A 20,815-nucleotide genomic window follows, 5' to 3' on the forward strand; every position below is an offset into this window, starting at 1 on the left:
TGTGTGAGTGAAAGACAGAGAGAGCGAGCGACAGATTTTCTGTTATAACCTTCATGTTATGGAGGCACAGTGTGAGCACTCAGGTCGCATCAGAGCATCGGGCCGTATAGTGTGAGACCCTGCATCGTGACCTACCAACTTCTAACCCCTGCGAGTCAATCGTGCAGTTTGAGCAGGAGCTGAATAACGTGACTGAAAAAATCGCACAGTGTTTGCCCAGCTTTAGGTGTACTGTCGTCCGAGACTTGCACCGCCGTGTCGGCGTTTGTTTCCCTGTTGGCCATGCTTCTTGTTGTGGTCATCTGTTGTCTTCCGGTATTTTCTCCGTAAGCGACCTTTCCTCGACCAATGAGATGAGCGGTAATCTGAATTGTCATAAGTGTGCTGTCAGCTCATTGGTCACAAAGCAGGAGAGGGGCTGGGAATTATGTTTTCAAACAAAGCGTTAATTCCATTAAAAGTTATAGACTACTTTTGATTCTCACGGGACAAAGTGCGTCCCTTATTAGCTCAATACGGGACGTGTACTTTTGTTTCGAAATACGGGACGATTCCGTATTTTAAGGGACGGTTGGCAACCCTATGTTTTCCCCTACTGAGAGGCTCAAGCTATTTTTTTTCCTGCTAAGCTAAGCTAACCCTTTGCTAACATTCCTTTCATTAGCCATCTCCTTTTATTTCCCTCAAGAATTGCGCTCAAGTTCTTACATAAGCAAAGGTACCAACATGTTGTCATCTAAAGTAATGTTAGTTTGTATTGTAGTGCTCCAAAACGTGGCTTTTCTTTTCCCTCAAGACAACTGAAAGCAACACTTAAAATACAGGTCAATACCTGAAGCTTACATGTTGGTGTGAACAGTTGCAGCATGCTTTTATAGGGTTTATAGAGTTACCCTTTGCAGCATCTTCTTTTCCCATACATTTGTTTGTATAGATTCAGATACTATATATATCTTCATCAATGGATGCCTTCTCCTCCTTCATTTATCAGAAATGTGCATGCATCAGCTAGAGTCAATTTGGAGACAAGACCTCTGCCCCTGGGGTCAAAGTGTGAATCCCTGAAAGGGACAGGAATGTCATCTGTGGGCCCAACTGTCTGCAAGTTAGATAGCCTAGTGGTAAGACAGGTGGTCCCTAACCTAATATAACTTTAGTACCTACTCTGCAGTAGAGGCTGGCATATCTCTAGAAAGGGAAAAAGATCATTGGACTCAGGTAATTTATCTGATGTATGGTTATTTGGCTTTGGACAGGGCATCTTTATGCTGATACCTATTTTACAAAATATTGAAGCAATTGTTTTTTTAAACTCTTTATAATGTCAAAAGCTGATATAACTGAGTACAGTTCCTTGCACTATGATAACAGCATGTAAGTGGTGAATAGTAAAGCTCATGCATGGAAAGTAGACTGTGCTGTTTAAAATAACCCTGATGCAAGAAATAAAATTACAAAGAAGTTTGCGCTTGGCAGCTAGAATGACTGTGTGCATGTGCAGTAAGAGACAGATAAGTCCAGCATGTATATTAAGTTTCTCAGAGAACACTTTGCGCAGTTTAGCGCTGCAAAAAGCATTTTAAATAGTGATGAGATGATTAATTGGCAACATGAAAATAACCCTTCCCACTCAGCACCCAGTGTAGCTAATGTTATTAGTCAGTGATTATTCAGGAATATGTGATAGAGTTTTTGAGGCAGTGTCTGCAAGCAGAAATTTAAATTTTGAATTGAAAGCATTCTAGCTGATGCAGCATTTAAGAAGAAATGCTGAAATTACCACTTCATGCCTCTAGCATTCAACAGCTGTTAAACTGACAAAACCCTCAGGAGGCCGGGGATGCTCTCTTATATGGCTTTGTGTTATTCCTGTTAGGTTTTTTTCACCTTCTTACATGTTGAATTGCATGCTTCACTGTTTTTATCTAAACAGTGTAAACTGTATTGCAGATATTGACATACTTAATATTACCCCTTTTATTAATCTAGAGCCACAGAAGTTTGCAGATGATTCTGACGTTCGTGACTTTGTGTTACGGCAATAATTTTTAAACTTATACAAGATTTCTTCAAATACTCTCAACAATCTGATAAGAGAATGAAACGGAGGGAAACTTGAACTATCTAAGGACTTTTACTGATCGACAGTCGCAGATGTAATTTGTAATTTGCATTTCGTTCTCCTGAAAGAAAAGCACATCTTTCAACATCTGCTAATATATTATCACTCTGATTTACCAGATTTTATTGCTTTAGCTGTCTGACTTGCAGTTGTTGATAAGCTTTTATGAGGAGCCCCGTGGTTACTGCTGAAGACACAAATAACTGTAATCTATGGCTGTCGTGCCAAAAGATTTGCCTAAAGATGAATTTTTTTTTCTAACTCCTTCTACACATTGAATTAATTTCAAAGCAACAGGAACAGAATCTTTTTTGTACCGTCTGTAATTAGATGGCTTAATTTAAACATAAAATTCAGTAGCAGTACTTCCCTGCACTGCAGCAGCTTGGTAATTTACGCTAAAGACTGACCAATCACTTCACTGCCTGGTGGGCAATATAAATATATTAGGGTTTGTTTTATTTTATTTTGTTATGGTAACTCCCTACTTTAAGTGCATATAAATATATATTTTTTAAAATCTATTTATTTTCACGGGGTGTCTTAATACTATATACAATCTGAGCAACCCATATTTTCTGTACCTTTAAGACAAATGAAGGTTTATGTTACAAGTATTCACATAATGAACACTCTGTCATCTACATTCAATAAGTCTAATGGCATTTTCTGCCTGAAATGTTTTGTAATTAAATTAAATGTAATTGATATCAATATTTTTTCATTAGCAGAGTCATTAGTCAGTCATCTGGAAAATATGTCAACAGCTTGGGGCATTAAAAATGTCTGAGTTTGTATCTTCCAGTTCAAAGTGTCTTTTTATAATCCCACTATTTTTACATAACATTGAAACAATCCCAGCAAATGATTGCAAAATTATTGGTTAAAGGCTTCATTGTGTTAACCTCCGGCTAATGTGTGGCATGATGGCTCCATCTTGTGGTAATATTAGGAAATGTCAAATACAACTATGAAGAACTCAACTCAGGTGACTGAAAGTACTGACAGTACATCAGTGATAGTTATGAAAGATTTGAGTAATTTGAGTGAATTTAAATGTCCATCGGACAGCTCAATTGCAAGGGCTTCATCCTATCAAGATTCAAATTTCAAGATATTTTGCATGATGGTGCTCAGTTGAAAACACAAGCACAAACAAATACTTTAGACTTTACTTTCGTTTTACATTTAACTTTATTATGGTAAAGCACATACATACAAATACATAACATTCACAGCCTGAACTTAAGTACATTTTGTGCATTTGACTGAACAAATGTGAGCATTTTCTTGCAATAAAATAATTGTGGGCCTGCAGTAAGATTGCACATCAAGTGAAACTCCAAAATAAAAATCTGATGCTACAAATATTAGTAACCAAATTTTCAATTTTGCCCACGTCCCTTTCTAAAAGCACAGGGCTGAATTATAATTTTTATTTGTTGTTGTTCTGATGCATTTTTCATGTTTTGTGAAGCCATAAAGCACTTATCAAAAATCATGTCTCGCAATATATACATTTGAATCTGCATCACTTAATTTAGTCCATTTAGTTGTCATTAGAGCACCATAGGGCGAAAGGTGGGTACACTCTTGACAGGTCGCCAGTCTGTCGCAGTGCTGGGATAGCCTCCTTGGATGGATGGTTATAGCTGTAGAGTTGTCACATGTTGTATTTCACAGACAGGTGCCTCCACAGCACCTGCAAGCTGCTATAGAGTGTCTTCTATAGCAGCAGGTCCTGAAGCCTTCCAACAGTAGCAAAAAACAATTTGGATTATTTTTTAAAGAATATACTATCCCAATATTATTTTGATGTTTAAACCCAAATACCTGAAAAGAGTCGTACAGCAGAGCCAGAGATCTCAGAAAGTTACCGAATCTGACACACGGTGAAGAGAGAGAAATCCCCTCCAATGCTGACGGTGGATCAAGGAGGCCAGCGCTTATGCTGCAGGCCCGGATGCACTGTCTACACTGGCTGTCTCTCACCCTTTACCCACCCCTGTTGCTTGTCATGTGTTTCTTTGGTGTATTAAGAGTTTTTTCATGTGCTATGTGCAGAGGTGTTTTTTTTTCTGTTCTCAAACTGAACCCCCTGTTGGAGCTCAGTCTGGGGGAGTTATTTTTTCTCCTTATCTTTCCTCATGTGGTGCATTTTCCATTGTTATACCTCTCTGACCTGTCTTCCCCATGTGATGTTTTTGTGTAATGCATGTATGGTCGGAGGGTAAGATGGCGCCTCCATTGCGTGCAAAAGGTCGGCAGCCTTAACATGAAATTTCCCCTTGTGGGACTAATAAAGACATCTTATCTTATCTTATCTTATCTTATCTTATCTTATTAAAATAGTAAGATAGTAAGAACGATCTGCAGCTCTCTGGGGAATTACTCATCTGCAGTAACAAACCAGTTTTATTACAGATTGACAAATATGGGACATTCATGCTGATGAAGCACAGTTTATTAAAAATCATTTAATACATGAAATGCAATGGTCCTGGAGCTGCCAGGGAAGAAAAGATGTTTAAAATCCAAGATGAAAATGCAAGTACTATTACATGGGGTTAAAATAGTGTTTTGTTGAAGTCACACCCATAAAAGGCTTTAATACAATATTTCCGACATTAGATGCTAAATATCTAAACCTATCCGGCACCCATGGAGGCAGCCTACAGTTAGAGTTGCCCAGGAAGAAGGGTGTGGATGAGGTCTCATCAATGTTACCTAGACTTGAGCAGCCCTTCTAAGAGCATGAGGCCCGGGTTCGAATCTTGCCCATGGCAGCATGTTTTCAGCGCACTCTTCAAGCTGAAGGAACTTCAACCTGTGCAGTTTGTTTCAGCGAATTGTTTTGCTTGGTCAGGATTTTGGCTAATTTATTACAATTTGCAAAGTTTTTATGATTTCAGCAACTTTTCTAATATGGACTCCAGCTTCTACACCTGTCTTCAGCAGACAGTTCAGCTTCTTCATGTTGTGCCAATTTTTCACCTTTCAGCAACTACTACTTTAAATGGAACTTCAGCTTGTTCAGCTTGTTCAGCTTGTTTTAGCGGACTGTTTTGGTTGTTTAATATTTCTGCTATTTTATTAAAATTCTGCAAAGTTTTTATGATTTCAGCTTCTTCAACTGTTTTCAGCAGACAGTTCAGGTTGTTCTGCACCCTGCACATTTTTTGTGTCATCATATCTCTTTTTGAAATGTGAATTGATTTGGCTCACTGAGATGAGCAGCTGCCCTGATTCTGGTCGACACAGGTTCGAGTCCTACCCGTGGTCAGTAGCGGTTTTTGATACTGGCGGTTGCCCAGGGCAGCATCGTGGTGGGGGTGGCATCAAGGACATGGGCAAAAAAAGTCGCTCGTATTCATGCTGCCCTGAAATCATGCCAGCGAATTTTGGGGATGGCATAGGCACGGATCAGTTTTCTATCACCCATTTGCTGGGAGTAAGGGTGCCCTCCGTTTGCGACGTGCGCCTGCTGCTTGCGGCACAGAGAGGAGAGGGCGGGGCGCCGGGGGATTCGCAGCATCTAATAGCCTACCCGCAAAATAAAACAAAATAAAATAAAACCCAACAAACACGAGACATAATGATACAGATTTATAATTTGAATTGATGTTTTTTCGAAATTCTATAAGCGAAAAGTGAGCGCGAGAGCCTTCGGTGCGCCTGCTTGCTACTGAAGTCAAAGTAAACTGTATTGTCATCTCCGCTTCATATAGTACAGTACATAGAGAGACGAGACGATGAGGCTCCAGTTATGTATCCTGAAACAATCAGAATCACAATCAGAATACTTTATTAATCCCTAAGGAAATTATGTGGGTCACAGTTGCTCCAAGAAGAAATGGTAAAAATAGTAACAGTAACAGATAAAACTCCAAACAATACATTATGTTACAGGTCTTAGACATTTAAGAAATATCAATAATATATACAGATTACTCAATTATAAATATCCAGGATTGACTGTGATTATAAATAAATATCAAGAAAATTGCCAAGAATATTACAGAGTAGAAAAGAGCGTGTGTAAAAAGGGTGTAACTACTGCAGTGTTTACAGTGTATTAGATGGAGGAGTTGTACAGGGAGATGGCCACAGGCAGGAATGATTTCCTGTGTTGTTCCGTGGTGCTTTTTGGTAATCTCAGTCTCTCATGAGCATGTTCCTGTGAGTAGCCAGCATGTCATGGAGTGGGTGGGAGGTATTATCCATGATTGTCCTTATCTTAGACAACATCTACCTCTCAGACACCACCCTAACAGAGTCCAGCTCCATCCCCACAACATTACTGGGCTTTAGGATCAGTTTATTTAGTTTGTTGGCATCTGTGACCCTCAACCTGCTGACCCAGCAGGTAACAGCATAGAGGATAGCACTGACCACAACCGAGATAGAACATTAAATAGTAGGGATAGTGAAAACTTCTGTTTACATTTGTTAGCCACTTGGCTATGATAGTAAACAGTAGACACTGATGTAGCCTACTGAATCTTTCGGACTGTGTTCAGCACAATATTAATTAGTGATTGTCAGTTGTTGATTTGTCCTATTCTCATTGTGTGACGAATTATGACGGCTGTTTGTTAGCCGTTTGCATACTATGCATACTCTCTCTCTCTTCATACATATGTGTGTGTGTGTGTGTGTGTGTGTGTGTGTGTGTGTGTGTGTGTGTGTGTGTGTGTGTGTGTGTGTGTGTGTGTTTCTCTGGTTAAATTCAGTATGGTTCTGACAACAGTTTTTACAATAAAATATGTTAATGTACAATCCTTAATATGTTTTATGTGTGGTTGGGGGGTGGGGTGGAGGGTATCGGGGCACCAGAGGGAGTGTTCGCCTAGGACGCCAAACAGGCTAGGACCGCCACTGCTCGTGGCAGTTGCTGCACAGCTTTCTTGCTAGCGCTCGTTCTGCATTCTTGACACTCTTCACTTTACCCTTTCAAATAAAGCTGTCTTCAGCAAACAGTTCAGCTTCTACACCTCTTCTCGGCAGATATTTCTCCTTTTTCAGCTTTTTTCGGCAGATAATTTCCGCTACACTGCATTCACGCTGCATTTTCACAGGAACTTTTTCTAGTCTTGTTTAGTATCACTTCGATTCATTAAGACAAGAAAACATTTACTCCAATACAAGAGAAAAAGTGGAGGTCCCACTTTTAACAGTGTAACCTTTTGGACAAAACATACTTTTGACTCTCCATTTAACATATTCCATCCAATGCTGACAAAGCATATCAACAGATACCCTGTTTTCTTGTCCCAATTTGCACGTTTGTGTGATTTGTTGATATTTTGTATTATTTTCCTATGGTTAACTAAAAAACTTTTGAAATGCTCTATCCTGTTCCAAACAAGTTTGACTCTTGAAACATCTCCTAGAAACCACTTTTAAAAGGTTCAATCAGCTCAGCTTCTCTCACAATAACACTACCATGTGGTCAGCCACACAGCTACATTTCAGAACACACTGCCTGTCCTTTATATTGCATTCAGTCTTCTCCAAAGTTAGTCCATATCACTGTTGGAAGACCTCAAACATTACCCATATGTTTGATCTAAGATAAGTTAAAATATCTGGAGGTGATCATTCAAAGCAACGGACAGTACAGATGACAGGTACAGGCAAGGTGGAGTGATTTGTGACAGAAAGGGATTAGAAAGAGTAAAAGGAAAAGTTTACAAGATGGTAGTGAGCTGGGTATTATGCATGGCATGAACAAAATGGAGGAACTGAAAAAAAGCTTACCGATGTCAAGCATAAGGGTGCTATAAATATTGCTGCTTGCTGAGACTGTACAAAAAAAAGTTAACACGTTTCACCGTAGCGTCAGAGAAACCAGCCACAGAGAGTAAACCAGACAGTTTAGTTTCCACCACATTCTACTTTCCTAAGAAGCCATTAGACCCAAATCATTTTTAAAATTGTTTAAAAATATGAAAGATATGTAATATGAAAATAAGTTAATATTGGCACCAAATTTAACTAGCACTAATAAACATGAAATGAGCAGATGGAGGTGAAAGATCTCAAGGCGCGGAAGGAGAAGTAACTATTTAGTTAGTCACTTGCCAATAAAAGAGACCAAAAGTTATAAAGTTAACAATTGAGCTGTAATATCCCAGGATCAGAGAAATTATTATTGTTAGAATATCATGTAGCTTGTTCAAGGTTATCTTAGGAAAACAAAGGAATTTGTACAGTTCAAAATATGTGGTGTCATTTGAGATTCATATGAAGCTTTTATCTTTCAGTTGTGACCACTTGATGCTGTGTAACTTCCTGAATCTACTTTGTTTTTACACATCGTGATGATCAGATAAAGCTCACTGTCAGTTACCCTGCTAAGAGGAACTTATGCAGTCAAAATGATGATCTCTTAAATATTAGTTGGTGTTTAAAATGCATCAACAATTTACAAAGAAGTGTTACACAGTGCAAACAATTTGTCTCAGTGTCACTAATCTACTATCCTTTCTTCTAAGAAGAAAAAGAGCATGAACATGGAAATGATGTCAAATCTAAATGCAGCGATATCTTAAAGACTACTTACATGTTGTAGTCTATGCAGAATTAATCAGTATGGAGTTTTAATTTGGATATTAAAGGAAAACGTATACATATGTCACCCCTTTTCTGCTCTTAGGGTGCCTCTGACCCCACTGCAGCAAATACACCAATAGTGAAATCTACTGGACTTTGTAATGTAAGAAAGTAATCAGTGAAACAAACAATGAAAGCAGCATAATCAATGCTTCAAATGTGGTGTTGACTTTTTTTTCCTCGTTTTTAGTAGCATAACTCTCAGGATAACATTGCTAGGAGGCACCAAGTCCTGCCCCATCTCACCTATGGTGGCTTTTGTTTTAAATGTGTAAACACACCTCTGTGCACCAAGATAAAAGCAAAATGTTTGTAAGTTACCCAGCTCAATAAATTCAGTTCAATTCAATTCAATTTTATTTATATAGCGCCAAATCACAACAAAAGTCACCTCAAGATGCTTTATATTGTAAAGCAGCTACAGAGAAAAACACAACAATCATATGACCCCCTATGAGCAAGCACTTTGGCGACAGTAGGAAGGAAAAACAGGAAGAAACCTCCAGCAGAACCAGGCTCAGGGAGGGGCGGCCATCTGCTGCGACCGGTTGGGGTGAGAGAAGGAAGACATGCTGTGGAAGAGAGACGGGTTAATAACAGATATGATTCAATGCAGAGCGGTCTATTAACACATAGTGAGTGAGAAAGGTGACTGGAAAGGAAAAACTCAATGCATGACAGGAATCCCCTGGCAGCTTACGTCTATCGCAGCATAACTAAGGGAGGATTCAGAGTCACCGGGTCCAGCCTTAACTATATGCTTTAGCAAAAAGGAAAGTTTTAAGCCTAATCTTGAAACTAGAGATAGTGTCTGTCTCCCGAATCCAAACTGGAAGCTGGTTCCACAGAAGTGAACTGAAAACTGAGGGCTCTGCCTCCCATTCTACTTGTAAATAATATAGGAACAACAAGTAGGCCTGCAGTGCAAGAGCGAAGTGCTCTAATAGGGTGATATGGTACTACAAGGTTATTAAGATAAGATTGGGCCTGATTATTTAAGACCTTGTATTTCCTTGGAGGCCATCTTGTCTTGGTGGTAAAGAGGAAAACTGCCTCAAATGCAGCTCTTTTATAGGAAATGGGCTGGCAAGAGTAGGAGTTTGGTTGGTCAACCATTTGCAGAAATTTAGTCATTAGAGATGTGTAAAATGACCTTTAAAATATGTATTTTCATACATGACACGTCTACTTTCATTTTTGACAAGTGATTGATAATGTTAGGATTATTTGTGAAAACTAATCTTCTTTGTTTGTCCCTCTCTGGAAGGATTATGTCATGGGGCGGTTTGAACTGAGAAGGCGTGGTCTGAAAGGGTATAAAGGTGGACTTAGAGAAAAGAGAGAAAATCGTTTGGGAGTCAACACCTCTTTTAGTCCACACTCCAGTTGGTGGTGGTAATACACCATTTTGTTGTTTGCCAACTGCCAATAAAACTTAAAAGAAGAAGAAGAAGAAATGGATAGGCTGCCATTTTGGAAGTTTCTGTGTGTGGGTGTAAAAGACTGGCCAATAAACTCTGTTCCATCAAGTCAGAGTGATGTCTGCTGTTTTCCATTCCACACCTCTCTGTGATCCAAATATATAATATAATGGCAATGGCATCAAAATAATGCATAATGTTTGTTTGTGTCATGTCCAGTGCTGTAGCAGGCAGGATGGGGACCCAAACGCAGGACTCAACAAAGTAGGCAGCTTCACTGCTGTAGAAACAAACTCCAAAACAAACTCATGACCAGTGTTGGGACTAACGCGTTATTAACTCATTCACTGCCAGCCATTTTCAAATCAGGTAACTCCCCACTGCCAGGGTTTTTGAGCATTTTTACTCATTTTTGAAGAGCCACAGAAAACTGTGTGTTATGATCATATAAACGCTGAACCTACCAAAATGAAGAACAGACTCTCTTCTTTCATCCAAAAAAAAAAGCTTGTTTCTACCATTTTCCATTCTTTAGTAATCAGCTGTAGAGGAGAGGTGGGTTCCACCAAAAATGCCTGTTTTGACCAAAAAAAGGGAGAAAAGTGCCTTTGACACTAATATTTCTTGCTCTGTGACACCTCTAACATATAAAATAGTTATTCACTTCTATAAAACAGAAATAACACTGAGAAAGGTTATGTTTTATCAAAACAATTTATTTACAAATATATGAAAAAATAAAATGTATTCTAGCCCCTCCCATTGAAAAACGTAATTGACGTCTATAGACGTCAATGGCAGTGAATGAGTTAAGTAACGCGTTACAGTAACTACGTTATTATTGTGGTAACGAGCACGGTAACTAGTTATTATGCCAAAACCAGGAACGCGTTACTCGTTACTGGGATTTAGATAGGCTCGTTATTCGTTACTTCGTGTGGTGGCTATCGCGGAGCTTCCACAGATTCAATAACATTAGCAAGTGGTGGAGGCCAGCAGGTGGATGAAGGAAAAGGGAGGTAAGAGGAGAGACCCGAAGCGGCCACTGGTCCGAGTGTCAGGTGAACTGAACTTCACGTAAGAAGTTATAACCTGCAGTCCATCTGGGTCAGATATGAACCAAGTTTAGGTGGAGTTTATTTTCGTTGTGCTGACTTTTTCTAGCTAGCATGACGGAGTTTACAGCTGGGTGGGTGCTATGTTACTGATGTTGAACTTTATTTTGTTCATAAGGTTAATTATTAGAGTTGCCAACCGTCCCGTAAAAAATGGAATCGTCTCTATTCAGAGAAAATATTACGCGTTTCTTATTGAGGTGAAAAGGAACAGTTTGTCCCGGACTTCAGCTAGAATGGAAAAAGACACAAAGCTGGAGTTTTTCTGCGTCTTTACGCTGTCAGCTGCCTCTTCTCCTCTCATTCTCTCCCCCCTCTCCTGTTTCTACTTCAATCATGAAACTGATCAATGATCAGCTGATCGGCTTTTGTCTCTTGTTTACAGTGGAGCAAAAAAGTATTTAGTCAGCCACCGATTGTGCAAGTTCCCCCACCTAAAATGATGACAGAGGTCAGTAATTTGCACCAGAGGTACACTTCAACTGTGAGAGACAGAATGTGAAAAAAAAAAAAATCCATGAATCCACATGGTAGGATTTGTAAAGAATTTATTCGTAAATCAGGGTGGAAAATAAGTATTTGGTCAATAACAAAAATACAACTCAATACTTTGTAACATAACCTTTGTTGGCAATAACAGAGGTCAAACGTTTACTATAGGTCTTTACCAGGTTTGCACACACAGTAGCTGGTATTTTGGCCCATTCCTCCATGCAGATCTTCTCGAGAGCAGTGATGTTTTGGGGCTTTCGCCGAGCAACACGGACTTTCAACTCCCGCCACAGATTTTCTATGGGGTTGAGGTCTGGAGACTGGCTAGGCCACTCCAGGACTTTCAAATGCTTCTTACGGAGCCACTCCTTTGTTGCCCGGGCGGTGTGTTTTGGATCATTGTCATGTTGGAAGACCCAGCCTCGTTTCATCTTCAAAGTTCTCACTGATGGAAGGAGGTTTTGGCTCAAAATCTCACGATACATGGCCCCATTCATTCTGTCCTTAACACGGATCAGTCGTCCTGTCCCCTTGGCAGAAAAACAGCCCCATAGCATGATGTTTCCACCCCCATGCTTCACAGTAGGTATGGTGTTCTTGGGATGCAACTCAGTATTCGTCTTCCTCCAAACACGACGAGTTGAGTTTATACCAAAAAGTTCTACTTTGGTTTCATCTGACCACATGACATTCTCCCAATCCTCTGCTGTATCATCCATGTGCTCTCTGGCAAACTTCAGACGGGCCTGGACATGCACTGGCTTCAGCAGCGGAACACGTCTGGCACTGCGGGATTTGATTCCCTGCCGTTGTAGTGTGTTACTGATGGTGACCTTTGTTACTTTGGTCCCAGCTCTCTGCAGGTCATTCACCTGCTTGCCTATTGTAGATTCACTCTTCCCAGTCTGGTGCAGGTCTACAATACTTTTCCTGGTGTCCTTCGAAAGCTCTTTGGTCTTGGCCATGGCGGAGTTTGGAGTCTGACTGTTTGAGGCTGTGGACAGGTGTCTTTTATACAGATGATGAGTTCAAACAGGTGCCATTCATACAGGTAACGAGTGGGGGACAGAAAAGCTTCTTACAGAAGACGTTACAGGTCTGTGAGAGCCAGAGATTTTCCATGTTTACAAATCCTACCATGTGAATTCATAGATTTTTTTTTTCACATTCTGTCTCTCACAGTTGAAGTGTACCTCTGGTGCAAATTACTGACCTCTGTCATCATTTTAAGTGGGGGAACTTGCACAATCGGTGGCTGACTAAATACTTTTTTGCTCCACTGTATTTATCGCCCACTTTGCGCCAGAAAGAGGAAACCAGCGGATGTCGCGATAAACAACAGCAGCACTTTTAAGCTTGATCAGCTGTTGTTAGAATTTATTTAATATTAATTTCTAGTATCAGTTGATGTTGACTGGAGCCACAGCTGTAAACCTGCTGGTCATGATATCGGTTTGAATATGTGGTGAGAGGGAAACATGAAGATGAAACCAGGAGATGTCCTTACTGAATCATCAGAGCTGTGATGGAGAAACAGGTTTACCTTTTAGTTAACATGAATGAGTTGAAGGGAAGTTATGAACTGTTTCTGAGAGACAAATAACACCAGGATCCTTTTCTAAGTAGCTGACAGCTGGTAACTGTGCAGGGGCGGATCTAGCAAAGTGTTGCCAGGGGTCCATGTAGGGAATTAAAAGGGAAAGGGGGGCACAAGGAAATACTTTCTTATTCTCATTTAAAATGTCTCACTTTTAAAAAAATAATTATCTGAGTCTTACAACAAACAATTGATAGATTGATACATATATACCATCAGAACAGTGTACATCACTGTCACAACAGTGTTTATTTTCATTCAAAGGCTTTATGATTTTTCCTATAATGGCGGGCCGGTCTCTAGTCAAAATGCCCGGGACGATTTTTTTGTCCCAGTCCAGCCCTGTATGCAGCTCATCTGCAGTCTGGTGTTACCTACATCTTCCTATTCGGAAGGCAGAATTTCCGAGTTCTGAGTACAATCGAAAGCACCACGACTGCAGTTTTTGTGTTGGATGTAAAAAGCAGGCTAGGATAGAATCAGGCGTGGGATTTCTCTCGTGGAAATGTGCACATTATCTTTTCCTTTCTATTGGTAGGTGGCACAGTGCACTTGTGGCAAGTAAGCAAGCTAGAAGACTGGCAATCTTGCTGGGTATCCAGTTACGGAAGCAACACATTAACAAGAGAATTCTGAGTAAAACCAAAGTTACTTTCCCTAGTAACTAGTTACTCTGAAAGTAACGAGTAACTTGAAGTAACTGAGTTACTTTTGATAGAAGTAACTAGTAATGTAACTGAGTTAATAATTTAAAGTAACTTACCCAACACTGCTCATGACAACAAACATATACTGCTGGTGTGTAACATGTTCATGTTCAGAACTGAACATGCTACATACCAGACAAGGAACTATCAAAATAAAACAGAAAACATGAGACACAGACTGAAATGTGGACTTGACACTGGGACCGAGGACGACTAGGTATGAAAGAAAGAACACAGGGGAGAGGCACAGAAACACAACCTAAATTCTAGAAACTACAAAGAATAACTGAGAAACAAGACTATGACATGAATAACACTAAATCAAAGAATATGTAAAATAACACCCAGTAAAAACCCATTTTTATTTATATCTAAATACACAATCAGCATGAACTAGCAGTTACAGAAAATGTAAAGTGATTACCTTTAATAAACACATAAAACAGACAACTTGATTAATGTACCCTTGACAAGCAGCAGACAGTTAATAATGAAGAAATGGGCGGGGCAAAGGTCTCTGTATTTATGCGAGGCCCTAAAGGAGAAGCAGCTATTTACTTCACCACTTGCTAATATGGTTACAAGAGGAGCATAGTTAAGAATTACAGTCTGTGTTGGACAGTAACCACCCATATGATTTGCATTTTTAGTAAAAGCAAACACTTAATTAATAGATTTTTTGCCAGCTCTGTGATTTTTATGTTACAGATGTTGCTAGTTGTAGAAGCTGACACATAAAATGCTAAAATAATTTGACACTGACTTAATACTTAAACTCCCAGAGACCAGCCATTTGGCTTTTCTACCTATAAAACCCGGAGAGCTGCCAAATGGCTGGTAGGCTTTTAGCTAAGGTTTAGCTTCAGCCAAGTGTTTCCTGCACATTATTTTTTTTATTTTTAGTGAAAGTTTTTGTTCTTATAAAGCAGAAAGCTCAGAGGATATCTCGAAGTATTACTGTTCACATAATGTTTATGATATAATGTAGATGTGAAATTAAAAGCAGCAAACATCGCTCTGTGACTCTGCCACAGACTCGTGTTAACTGGGTATTCAATGGTGATTTTTTTTCACAGATTTTAGATTCTGTAGTTTTCACTCTTTTTCTGCTTTTAGGGCACAACTGACTCCAATACAACAATCACATCAACAGTGACGACGACAGTGACAGCAGGACAGAAAAGTACAGCAAAAACAACACAAAAATTTATTCCACTGGCTGAAACAAGTCCCACTCCACAAACTTCAACAGAACAAACAACATCTACAACAGCAAAAGCCCGTAAGAATGAAACACTATTTTTTTTAACTTTTGTTGGTTATTGGTAAAACTGAAGTGAATATCATTCTGGGTTTTTATTGTGGTAAAAGGTGAACACCACTCTCAACTCATCACAGCTCCTGATGATGTAACAAAAGGCACAGTGGTACAAAGGAATGAAAGCAGTATAGTCAGTGCTTCAGTTCTTGTTCTTTTTAAAACTTTTTTGTAACTACAACCACTGTGTGTCCTCTTTTCTTTTCCAGCTCCAAATAATGTTGCCAGAGTGGATGTGACCACACAAAATGAGAACAGTATAACTCTGACCTGGAACAAGGTTAACAACATCTCAACATACATACTGCAATATGGTAATATAACAGAAGATATTAATAAAACTGAAGAAGGACCCATAGTACATGTGGTCACTTCTCTGACTGCTGGGACAAACTACACATTCACTCTCTTCACCACGTCTGAGGGATTCAATAGCAGTGGATACAGATTCAGTGCTGTGACAGGTTAGTGAGCACTGAACAAAACATTCAGTCTAATTAAAACATAAACAAAATACAAGATGTTGTTGGGAACATTGTTTTAGTTTCTTTTGTGTGTGTTTTTCCTATTGTAGCTCCTCGTAATGCTGAAGAATTCAAGGCCGTTGGTCAAAATGAGACCAGCATAAAGCTGCAATGGAAAACAGTCTCCAACAGTGACAGTTATATTCTTTTGTTTAATGAAAGACAGATCAGCATTAAGACTTTTACAGAAGAATACACAGTCTCAAATTTGACCGATGGAACCAAATACACTTTCACTCTCCTCACTGTGTTTAAAAATGTCAACAGCAGTGGAGTAAACTGCACCGCAGTCACTGGTAAGATATATTTTCTCTAACATAGACAGATAAACCAGGATGGACCGGCTCATTAGTACTTGAAACTTTAGCTGATGGAGAGTTGTTGTTTTTTTTTAATCAAAGCCACTTTCCTCTGTTATCTTTAGCTCTACAAAGTGTTAATAATGTGACTGTGGTGCATCAAAATGAGATGAGTATACCACTGGAGTGGGACAAGGTTAAAAACATCCCAGAATACATCCTACAGAATAATAACATAAACATTTGCTAAATTTTCCAATTTGAATATGTCAAATACTAACCCGACCTATAATCCTAGACTGCTTACTGCTAACCTGGTGGAGGTTAACAGTTTAAAAACATCTAAAACAGTCATAGTCCTTTAAAATGTTCCACAGTTGATGCTCCTCTACAACATGAACAAGGGCAGAGCTCTATAATGATGTTTAAGGTTTCTCAGAAACAGAAGAGTGTAGCTCACCTAATATTTTTCAAAAGGACCGATAAAAATACTGAAACTGAAGCCTCGCTCCATGTTTCTGTTTCTGACAGAAAATGTTGTTACAGTTTCTTGTTTGTGCGTTTTTCTATTCTAGCTCCTCGTAATGCTGACGAATTTAAGAAAAATGGACAAGATGAGACCAGCATAACTCTGGAGTGGAAAACAGTCCCCAACATCGACAATTATATTCTTGTGTTTAATGAAAGAGAGATCAACATTAGTAATTCTGAAAAAGAATACAGAGTGTTAAATTTGACCAGTGGAACCAGATACAATTTCACTCTCTTGTGTTTGGAAATGTCAGAAGCAGTGGAGTAAACTGCATCACAGTCACTGGTGAGATGTAATTTCTCTATATTTTCTCATTTTTTGGGGGAACATGCTTATATACTAGCTTCTCGTAACATAAACATTTGTTAAATTTTCCTATTTTTTGTCTGATGTACATTTATAACATTAGACAGGGGACATTAGAATTTGAAATTTAACTTTTATACTTTCTAAAGGCTTAGGAAACATCAATGGTTACTTAAGGATGAAACATTGTGAATCAGACTTTGTAAAATTGTCTTTATTTCATCTTTAGCTCCTGATATAATATATTTAAATGGACAATATAAGTCCAAGTCGATATTCTATATTTTCCTTCTGGCCTGCAGTGCCATTTATTCATCCTGGCTCCACCCACCAACCATATCTCTGTGAAGAAGGAAGTGTGCATCTAACCCTGATGATAGGCTTGTGCTTGTGATAGAGCAGCAAATATGGATAATGTGCTCTTAGCGAGCAGCATGCTTAATTATTATATTTTATACAATAATTATCTAATTATTATATTATTAGTACACACTATTTATTTATTTAATTTTGACTGATCTGATCACCTGATTGGAAACATACATTGATGCTGAGCCATTTAGCTCACACACCTACTCAGACTTAAGTATGTAAAAGCTTGTGATAACTGAACTAGCTCTATGCTCCCGTATTTCATTTTAAAAGAAAAAGATGAACAAATTCCACTTCTGAGTTTTGTTTTTTCAGTTCCACCAGTGGTGCCTTGGGTCAGTGTGACTGAACGATTTGCTAACAGCATAACTCTAGAGTGGGAGAACATGAATAAAGCCTGGCAATACGAGCTTCAAATCAATGGTGGTGTGTCAGATAGTGTGTCAGACGTCTCCTCAGATACAATCAGAAAAGTAGTGACATCTCTTCAGCCTGGATCACAGTATGATTTCAGCTTAACCACAGTGTTCGCTGGACTCAGGAGCACTCCTTATACGAATTTCACAGTAACAGGTAAAAAAAATTATCTCTGTTAGACTTTTATAACTTTTTCTTGTCTCTTTTCAATGAGTTGTGTAAAAAAGAAGAAGCAGGTTCTTGCATATAACTGTTTTCTCCTCTATTTCAGCCATAGACTGTGCCAGTGCAGACTGGAAAGTTACCAACTCATCAATCAAAGCAAAGATTGAAGGCTTGTTTTCGACCGCAACGGCCCGTAATGGATCTAACGTTCATGTCAGTGATGGACGTGAAAATGTGTCGTTTACTGGACTTTACCCTGGTGCCACCTATAACATCTCTCTTGTCTATGAAAAGTCTTCCAGAGTTTTCCTGCAGTGTGAACACAAATTAACAATTCGTGAGTACAACAGAAACCATTTGAAGGACTAGCATATTTTTAATCTGTAAATTAGTTTTTAAGATCTTAAAGTATTCACTCATATTGGTTACAGAAAGGTTATCTGTGAATTTATTTAATTTAATTTTTAATTTTTAGTTTTCACCCTTGCATTCAATTTTTAATCTTAAAAAGGTTTATTGCAGAAAAATAATTTTGTTAACATACCTACATACCACAGGTTAACACAGTTACATAATATGATTCAGTATTAATATATGAGCTTTAACTAACTATCATTTTATTACTAACTGAAGAATTCATTCTGATGAATTAGCTCAAGAAATTAAAAAGGTTAAAACAGAAAATGAGTAATTCTTTCAATATCTAATGTGTCAATGTTGAGGTCTTTATTTTTAGTTTTTATATGAAAATTCCAAAAATATAATAAACTTTATAAACTGTAGGGTACTGCTTTGAATTAAAAGTAAAACAAATAATCTTTCTATTTGAGAACAAATTTTAAAATGATGCACTTTTCATAGACTCTGTTTTATAGTATAAAAAGTTTAATTATACTCACTGTAAGTCATATATTTTCTGCTTTAGTTGTGACTGTAAAACCTTTTTCTTGTTTTACTCAGTTCCTCCTAATCTAAATGCTCACTGTGAGTACTGGGCAGCTGGATACTCTGTTCTTATTAAATGGACAGTTCCAGAGGGCGAGTGGACCAATGCGGAGGTGAATGTGGCTGGAAAGACTCACACAGTAGCTAGTCCTGAAACTGAGATCATAATCGATGGATTCCAACCTGCCAAAAAATATAAGGTGTCTGTAACTTCACTGTCTGGGGTGAGGAGTTCTGAACCGCATGTGTTTTACTGCCAAACTGATCCAAGGGGTGAGTAAAAGTAACTACATTACCATGTTACTGCTTGTAATCATAACAACATACAGTATTTTCAACTTTGACTTGATTACAAATCGTTTCATTTCACTCAAGTTTAAAAATAAACCTCTACATTTTTTAACTTCGTTGTATTTTAATAATGCTTTTGCTCCCTTTAGAAGTTAATTTACTTGAGTTATCTTCGTCTAATATGAAATGTGTGATCTGAAAAACCTCATTTTAACAAATATGCAAAAAGCTTAGAAGTCATAAAGAGAGCACTGTATACTGTCCCTAAATGCCATTTCATTGACACAGCTATTAAATTTGACAAAACATAAATAGTCTGTCTCAATGCTACAACACAAAACATCCCTAATTTAAATTTAACTGGCGCCCACTCAGGTTCATTTGTGCTGAGACTCTTCCGCCATCTAGTGGTCTTCAGTCCTTACTGCTTTTCTACTGGTCTGCTTCTGTCTATCTACTGGAGCAGGAAGATGACAAACAATCCAGCTGTCTCCATGGAGATGACCAAGTGTGATGGAGGAGGAGATGAATTATATGAAGACTATGACAATGTCACAGTGCTTGGCACCGAGCATGACTTCTAAGCAGAAGAGACCAGTTATGTACTTGGTTAGTTTAAAAACTAGATAAAAAATATTCTACTAAGTACTCTAAGTACTCAATTTAGATTAAAAAGTACTCATTTTTAGGCAAGAAAAGTACTAGTTTCATATGGCGAAAGTATTGTTTTAGTTTAGTTTAGTTTAGTTTAGTTTAGTTTAGTTTAGTTTAGTTTAGTTTAGTGCGCTCTCTGCCCTGTCTTAGAAACCACACTTTTTCCCGTGGAGGAAATGTAATCTGAGGAGCTGTCCTGTCAGCACTTAGCTTTGGCACAAATTGATGCAGAAGACACTGCCAGTGCCAAAGTGCCTTTTGACTTTGCTTCATGTGATCTGTGTGTGTTTGTGACCGCTTAGGCTTTCTCTGAGGAGAATCTGTGAATTGCTTTGTTGACCGGTCTCTGCTGTGTTTGTTCCTGTGTTAGTTAGTAGTAGCAGCCCGGCACTTACTTTAAGATTCATCTTTAATAAAAACCTTTTGTTTTTGCTCGTGATTGTGTCTCACTGTCTCCTTTTTTAGACAATTGTGTTACTTCTCCACATAACCCTCAGTGTTGCAAATTTCATGATACTTCCCATGTCCTCTGTTTGCATCTATCACCTTCTGAGCCTTGTTCAAACACTGCATGTTGATAGATTTAAAAAAAGAAAAATTTAGAAGCATTAGAATGAATGTCCTGTGATCAGTAAGATGGGAATGTTACTGTAAAAGTTCACCCTGTGTTCAAAGAGGGGGGAAAAAATTGCAATCGAAGCAGTTAAAAAGCATGCGCTCTCTCATGTTCAAGAAATCTGTTTAACCATGTAACATTAATATGATGAAAAACTTGTTCCAAATCGGCTCTATAGGAGTTTACTTTTATGTAATATTGTTATAAAACCCCTGATGTCTTCAAATGATCCAAAATTTTAGTTTGTAGTGTTTGCTTTTATTTTTAAAGACTAATCTATGGTGCAAAAATATGTCCATCCAAGCCG

At 38.5% G+C, this 20,815-nt stretch overlaps 1 protein-coding gene across 1 annotated transcript; it reads left to right on the top strand.

Moving 5' to 3' along the window:
* The first annotated feature begins 1,167 nt into the window (after positions 1–1,167).
* LOC308390908 (uncharacterized protein) lies at positions 1,168–20,317 on the top strand. The gene is made up of 10 exons (XM_080873269.1): positions 1,168–1,218; positions 15,186–15,351; positions 15,597–15,851; positions 15,962–16,207; positions 16,786–17,027; positions 17,736–17,993; positions 18,109–18,215; positions 18,297–18,339; positions 18,963–19,220; positions 19,614–20,317. Exons 6-10 carry the CDS (start codon positions 17,807–17,809, stop codon positions 19,820–19,822), a joined length of 804 nt encoding a protein of 267 aa, XP_080729395.1. The 5' UTR covers positions 1,168–1,218; positions 15,186–15,351; positions 15,597–15,851; positions 15,962–16,207; positions 16,786–17,027; positions 17,736–17,806; the 3' UTR covers positions 19,823–20,317.
* The last annotated feature ends 498 nt before the right edge of the window (positions 20,318–20,815 follow it).

The sequence above is a fragment of the Rhamphochromis sp. 'chilingali' genome (genome assembly GCF_963969265.1).
Source record: "Rhamphochromis sp. 'chilingali' genome assembly, chromosome: 22".
NCBI classification, from domain to species: Eukaryota; Metazoa; Chordata; class Actinopteri; order Cichliformes; family Cichlidae; genus Rhamphochromis; species Rhamphochromis sp. 'chilingali'.

What these genes read in the sequence shown, in the direction of transcription:
- LOC308390908 (XM_080873269.1), top strand. Translation starts at nt 17,807, where the DNA reads ATGAATAAAGCCTGGCAATACGAGCTTCAAATCAATGGTGGTGTGTCA. An exon ending in TACGAATTTCACAGTAACAG is followed by an intron (nt 17,994 to 18,108) that starts GTAAAAAAAATT and finishes CCTCTATTTCAG; the next exon opens with CCATAGACTGTGCCAGTGCA. An exon ending in TGAACACAAATTAACAATTC is followed by an intron (nt 18,340 to 18,962) that starts GTGAGTACAACA and finishes TGTTTTACTCAG; the next exon opens with TTCCTCCTAATCTAAATGCT.